Source organism: Protomyctophum parallelum (assembly GCF_964188405.1).
Source record: "Protomyctophum parallelum genome assembly, chromosome: 1".
In the NCBI taxonomy this organism is placed as follows: Eukaryota; Metazoa; Chordata; class Actinopteri; order Myctophiformes; family Myctophidae; genus Protomyctophum; species Protomyctophum parallelum.
The window spans coordinates 30,657,682-30,665,181 of record NC_139697.1 but is presented as its reverse complement, the minus strand read 5'-3'; the positions used below and the strand labels follow the sequence as shown (position 1 = coordinate 30,665,181).

The 7,500-nt window shown below is 44.1% G+C and overlaps 1 protein-coding gene across 1 annotated transcript in view; it reads left to right on the top strand.

Moving 5' to 3' along the window:
- The window catches only part of celf3a (cugbp, Elav-like family member 3a), a 30,239-nt gene that overhangs the window by 11,637 nt on the left and 11,102 nt on the right, over positions 1-7,500 (top strand). Inside the window, exons 4-5 of the mRNA XM_083788199.1 lie at positions 4,127-4,175; positions 6,075-6,200. Of these exons, the coding sequence (XP_083644325.1) occupies positions 4,127-4,175; positions 6,075-6,200 (175 nt within the window). The remainder of the gene's footprint in view (positions 1-4,126; positions 4,176-6,074; positions 6,201-7,500) is intronic.

The window sequence follows — 7,500 nt, the reverse complement described above, 5'->3', positions numbered from 1 at the left end:
AAGCAACAAAAAAAGAACACGGCGTTAAAAAAGGCACAGAGAAAAAAGGCACCCGGGCAGAATGGCCGCTTGGAGGGGCTGGCCTGTGTGTTTGTTGTATCTGTCTGTGCACAGTATGTGACTGTATTTTAGTAAACAAGCCTAATAGGAAAAGACAGACAGAGAGGAGGGGGGCTGGTAGTGGAGAGAGAGAGAGAGAGAGAGAGAGAGAGAGAGAGAGAGAGAGAGAGAGAGAGAGAGAGAGAGAGAAAGAAAATTATCGTAAAGAGAGTCAGTGATGTTGGCAACAGAGGAGAGATGTTTTTCTCTGCGGGCAGGACCAGCATTCAACAGGCAACTGTCCTTGTCAGCCGTCTGACCCCCCCCCCCCCCCCCCCCGCCTCTCCTTAGCTTCTTCTATTTTACATTTTTGATTTATTTGGTTTTATTCCATCCTCTCTCTATGCCCTGCCTCGCCTCTCATGCTCCCCTTCTCCTTTTCTTGACACACACACCTTCATACTGCTATCTTTCGACCTAGAAGTACCCTTTATAAGCCGGCTCATTTGTTCTCTCCCCACCGCTCTCTCTCTCTCTCTCTCTCTCTCTCTCTCTCTCTCTCTCTCTCTCTCTCTCTCTCTCTCTCTCTCATCCACCGTGGTGCCGTTGTTCAGGGCAACCTTGTTTACCCGCTGTGGGCTCTCTCATCACGGGGGTTGTCATGACGATGGCCATGCGAGCCGACGAGCCACCGTCAGAGAGGGAGCAGGGGCCTGGTTGCCGTGCCGATCTGGAGTGGGTGTCGAGGAGAGGAGGAAACCGCCGAGGCACACGGCCTCAACCCCTCCTCTCCTCCTCCTCTCCTCCCCTTGTAGATTCTAATTCTGATCTCTTGTGCCATCTGCTCTGTCTCTCCTTATCACAGCCACCGAGCCTTAGTGTTTGTCATTCAACAGTGTTGGCAGCAAATCTGGGGCCTTGGATTTTTTTGCACTCCTCGTCCAGACGTGTACTGTATGCCGAGCCGCCATTTCCACAATTAAAACCTGAGGCTGTGCCAGTAATCGATTTCAATTATTCTTTTTTATTTCATAAGGATCATGATACATTAAACACCTGTGTGTGTGTGTGTGTGTGTGTGTGTGTGTGTGTGTGTGTGTGTGTGTGTGTGTGTGTGTGTGTGTGTGTGTGTGTGTGTGTGTGTGTGTGTGTGTGTGTGTGTGTGTGTAGTTTATTGAATGGCCACATAAGATACTATAAGTGATGAGTGGTTTTAAAACGGTCTCATCTTGCCCTACATTATGCTGCCAATTGGAATAATGTTATCACATCAGAAATATCAAACAAATTAGCATATAAATGGATCAAGTGGAGTTCTGACAGTATAATATAATAATAATAATATAAATTGATCAAGTGGAGTTCTGACAGTGCAGATGAACCATCCTATCACTGGCTACCATTTGGTTAAACACTTACATCCTATATGTACTTGACCGGAGTCACCAAGTAGTCTGTAGGTCTGCCAATAGTTCCTAATCTATGTTAACAAATATCTGTGTCAAAAATAGCCAATATACCGCCTCAACAAAAGAGCATTGCGATGCGTTTGTGAGCTTGTAGATCTGCTATTTTTTACAGCACATTCACTCCAGAATAGGGACTTTGGGGCTTAACGGAGGAGTTCTGGATTTGGATGACAAACCGGGACAGTTTCTGGCCAGTGTTTACCTGACTGATTGTTATCCAAAGCAGTGGTTTTCAACCAGTGGTCCTTGAGGGGGTTCCAGGTGGTCCCCAGCAGACTGATGGAGAGTTGGCAACCAAATGGACCCTTATAGATCTTTAACTCTTGTATGGGTCCATTTTGTTTCATTACACGCTCTCAAGAGTTACATTACTGTTAAACATCTGCATTTCTTCAAGTCTACACAATTAGAGAATGTAGAAGAATTGTTATTTTGATAAATGTTTGCCAAAAGCATGTAATTGTAGACAAAATCGTATCCAACGATAACAACATATTCGTTATAGTTTTGGATAAGGCTAAATGTCATCAAGTGGTGACAATCCACTGAACCAAAGTATTAATTGATGGGATCAGTTGGACAAAACATTGGACACAGTGGCACTCTGTGCAGTATAGCTGCTGCCTGCTGCTGCTGTGTCCAGGGCCTGGTTGGTACTAGCTTGGGTGAGATGGCAGCGTTTCTGCATGCCGGTCCTGCATGGCAGCGGACTGGGGGGGCGAGCGTGGTTGTCGACCGTGGCTCTGATCAATACCCGTCTCCCACCCGGTGACTGATCACATCTGATCAATCAGCGTCGCGCAGGATCAGTGACTGGCTGAAATGTCATCGGCTCCATAATTAAGACCTTCATTAAGCCACCAGTTAACGGAGTGTCACTCTGTGTTGTTCTCACCCCCACCCATCCCCCTTTTCCCCCTCCCCCCCCCCCCCCCCCCCCCGGCTCCCTTCCTACTACATGCAACCCCCCACCCCCGATCCCACCCTCCCTGTACCTAATTCGTTCCCTTGTTCTTTTTGTTCATTTATTTCTCTAGACCACTATAGTTTTTGAAAGAGGAGTCACTGGTGTGTGCAAAAAATGGTCATTTAAAGGATTTGAGTCAAACAATGGAGGACTATTGTTGAGCAGTAAAAAAGGGACGTCATTTCAGTGGATTGGCTTTTGATGAATTATGAAAAGGTCACCTAATTCCCTCTTTGTTTCCGCTGTGCCCTCCATCTTACTTTGTCTGCCTCTCTCTCTCTCTCTCTCTCTCTCTCTATCTCTCTTTCCACTCAGATTTTATCCATCCACCCCTAACCAATGTCCTTTTTTATCCTTCTCTCTTTGCCAACCTCTTTTCTCTCGTCCCTCTCTCTCTCACACTCAGGCTCTGTCAAAATCTCTCGCTATTCTAATGCTGCGTGCTTCTGTAATCCAGATTAGCCGGCGAGCGTTCTTAATCTTATCACTTCCCCAATCCCGCGTGGGTGTGTGCTTTTCCTGGTTTAGTGTGATAGGAGGGGAGAAGGAGTGATGAGGAACGACGCGGCAGGATTAACGAAGGGCAATTCTGGGAGAGAGAGGGGCAGAGACACACAGTGAGAGAGAGAGAGAGAGAGAGAGAGAGAGAGGAAGGTGACAAAAAGGAAAGGCTGTACAAATGGCGTATGTATGTACGGTGTGGCTTAATTTATGCTGTGTCGCACATAACTGTAAAACAGTCACGCAACAAAGTATAAATTAGCCTTAAAACTGTGACATGTCGCACATATCGGTGTCACCCGCAGACAGGCGAGCGTCGGAAAGAAAGATAAGATATGGAGAGAGTGCAATTAGTGGATGAATGGTAGAGGATGTTGAGAAGGCCAGACTTCAGAGGAATGGAAATCAGAGGGAAGGTCACCCCACACTGCACCCTGTCAAATCAACACAATGCACACGTCCGTGTACATAAACACCTATTCATGATGGCGTCTGCATGGCCACCGGTCCACTAATCCTCCTTCGTGTCACGTCACTGCGTTTAACCCAAAAATAGCAGACCTACAAGTTCATAGTGCGCCACTCGGTGGCGCGCTATGAGCTTGTAGATCTGCTATTTTTCAATAGCTAAATTATAACATAATGTCTGTATATACCACCAAAAGGGGTTCCCGACCAAAATGGGTTGAATGTGGAAATCCACATATTGTACACTTGCGTTGCACATGCTTATGAATGTCTAGAAATGTATGTAAATAATGTAATGTACATAATATTTGGAGGGAAGCTTTGCCTTCCCTCATGTTTTACCGAAGGAACACATCCACTGTATGATGCATGTTGACTGTCACAAACTCACTTGAACCCTATCATTTGTTGACTGTGGTCCCCGTGGGATACTTTGACCCCCTTTGCTTTCTCCCCTCCACACCAAACCTCTTTGCTGAAAATAGAAGATGTACAAGCTCACAACGCCTGACACATTTGGAGCTGACATTTTGATATGACATGCCCAGGATAGGGGACGCTGTGATTCATGTGTTAAACGTCCCCCCTCTGTCTGTCTCTCTCTCTCTCTCTCTCTCTCTCTCTCTCTCGATCTCTCTCTCTGTTTCTGTCTGTCTGTCCCTCTGTCTCTCTGTCTCCACAGATGAACCGTCCCATCCAGGTGAAACCAGCTGACAGCGAGGGCAGAGGGGGTAAGAAACACATGAACACCTGTCCACCCCCCCCCCCCCCCCGCCCTCCCACCCCCCAGAGCAAGAGCACCTGTTCAAACAGCAGCACCTCCATAGACTTTAAATAAGACCTTTTTGCATAGAAAAACCTCAGTCTAGTCTACCACATGTAGGCTATACTGTTCTGTTTTCACCCTTATCTCTCCAGACTCTCCTACTCTCTTTCCGTCTTGCACGAGGAAAGACCCGAAAGACAAGGAAAACCAGTGGTGGAAAAAGCACTAAAAATGTTTTACTTAAGTAAAAGTATATCAGTACTGCAATATAGAAACATTCGGTTACAAGTAAAAGTCCAGAATTCTTGACTAAAAGTACAAACGTATTTGGAGTCAGTGAGTAAAAGTATACAAATTATTTGCATTTGAAATGTAGTGGAGTAGAAGTAAAAGTACTGAAAGTACATGTACTTGGTTACTTTACACCACAGAGGAAAAGTATCAGGAGTGAAATAGTTATTCTACTTGTTTATGTCCTGGGCCGTGGCTCAGCGGTCCAGGCCCCGCCCCCTTGGCTGGTAATCCAGTCTGGCAATCCAGTCTGGCGATCCCGACGGCCTTTACTGCATGTCACCCCCCCCCCCCCATCTCTCTCCCCATTTCCTGTCAGCCTGCTGTCTGTCCCTCCATAAGAAATATAAAAATAAGGCAAAAGCCACAAAAAACATTTAAACTTGTTTTATGTTGTGGTCCTTGTTTATCACAACGTTAACATTAACACAGCGCAGCAAAAGCTTCGTGATGAAGAGCGTCCACTAAATAACCTTTTTGGTGTTTTAAGCATTATGTTAAACTTTAGCTATTAAAAAATAGGAGATCTACAAGCTCATAGCGTGGCACGCCGCACTATGAGCTTGTAGATCTGCTATTTTTTTAAGAATCTTGAAAATGTGGTGCAAATGGATATATATTCTTTCAGAGCGAACGATTTTAACTCAAATCTTTGCTTCTGGGGGGGGGTCCCTGGAACAACATATTTTCAGATGGAGGTCGGTGGCCAATTTCAGGTAATTTTTGGGGTCGTTGACATGAAATAGTTTGAAAACCACTGCTATAGAAACATGAGGTTTTTCCCTGAAAACGGTCATGATTTAGAAGGCATTTGTAGAATCTGGTCTCAGGTCTAAATGGGTTAATTAATTTACAAGAAGTCTGAACAATAAGGTAGAGCATTAAGGTAGAGCAACATTCATAGTTTGTTGGTTGTTGTCATAGAGCAACATGCTCCTATTGGAGGGTATGAAGGTTAACAGATGCTGTTTGTGTGATTTTTAATATCCAAGCTACTGCCCTCTGGTGGTTGTCTGAGGAATTGCAGCAGTATCCAGACAAGGATTTTGTAAACAAGCATAGTAAGGTTGTAGGTTGAGGAAGATTTAGGGATTTCACTTGAAAAACATGCAATTACACTTTTTTCTTGCATGAAATTAAATCCTATTGTGAGTTGCAGCCAATGTTTTCTGATGACAATAATGCTCATAAACAGTTTTTGAGGCCTGAGTCATCTGTGTTCTATTTTATTCTCTGAGGCATTTTCAAAAGCAACATTTCTACAAAATGGATGTTCACCCTGAAATGAAACCCAAGACTTGTAGGTTGTAGAAAGCGTCATCCCTTATACATTTATATTGTGTATGCATACACGCTAGCCTACATGCAGCGAAATAGCCCCTCAACACTTTCATGTCCTCTCGCCTCCCTCAATCCTCTAACTGTTTTATTATTCCAATGTCTATCTCTCCTGTCCCCAAATGCACCCCCATCACCCTTTCCCACTCCTCTTTCTCCATCAAACTATATGTTCCTCTATTTTCTTTTTCTCCTCCCTCCATCTTGCCCACTTGCCTCTCCTTCCCCTCAGAAGACAGGAAGCTGTTTGTGGGCATGCTGGGAAAACAGCAGGCCGATGCTGATGTGAGGAAAATGTTTGAGGCGTTTGGCAGCATAGAGGAGTGTACGGTCCTCCGCGGCCCGGACGGCACAAGCAAAGGTAAACTCACCCCTCCCTCGTGTTCGGAAATAACCCAGGCTGAGTTCCCTGTGAAACCCTTACAAAAAAACGATTCTATAAATGTCTTCTAAATCCTGACAGTTTTCTGGAAAATCTATGTTTCTATGTCAGTCGATTTTTCAAAACATAGCAGACCTACAAGCGCTATGAGCTTGTAGATCTGCTATTTTTCAATAGCTAAAGCATAACATGATGCCAACACCAAAAGGGGTTCCGGTCCAAAATGGGTTAAGGCCATCTTTCAATGCTTTGTAAATTATTAGAACAATTCTCAAGGTTCTCAAGATGATTTGTGGAAAACAACATGCATGCTTTCATTTTACTCTCCCCCTTCTGTATGTTTCAATATTGTCACTGTTGGGTGGAAACCGTAGTATGTCCCAAACCATTACTTTTCAATGGAAAAAATAACATTTGTTCCAATGGATCTGGATGCATCTTGTTAACATTTTCATTCGTTGACTATATGTATAAAGCCCAAATACAGACTTAAATGAAAAATTAATAAATAATTATAATAATACAGTTTTGTATATAACTATATTATATCAAATTCACAATGATCACCATTTTTAGCTATCCACCGTATACATATTTTCACTGTCATATCAAGTAAAAAATAGCACATAACACAAAAAGATGAAACGTGGAGGTATACCGATTCTGCCCGAAAGCGACAATATTTTAAGTCTTGTTTTTAACTCATGTGCTTCCATGCGGGTTGACAAGAAATGACAGTGAAAGGTGAAACCATTAGTGAAAAGTGTGCTTACCTGCAATTGTCTTCAGTAGCCGCTTACGTACGCCATCATCACCACTCACCTTTCCGTGAATTACCATTATCAACAACAACAATGCTAACGATATGTGGCGTGTAAATCAAGGAGCAGTGACACTTCAAACACAGACGCTTGATTTTCTTCTGTTTGTTGTATGAGGCATGACTAATGGTGCAATAGGTTTTATGGGTCATGGCTAATGATGCGTGCCGAGGTTTACGGGCATGTGATTGATGAAGCCATGAACGTTTTGTGGTCCATGCTTAATGATGCCATGGTAACAGATGAAGTGTTGGGCTGCAAGGCGGCCGCCATTGTGTTTCCTCAAAGAATTGTAGTTGATACGTATTTTTGAGTGCACGTGTGTGTCGTGTCTGCATGTGTCTCTGCATACATGCACTGTGTGTGGATAGAGTGTTCATGTTTTTGCTTAAGTGTGTGTTTAGAGAGAGCGCTCGCTTTTGTGTTCACTTGTGTGTGTGTGTGTGTGTGTGTGTGTG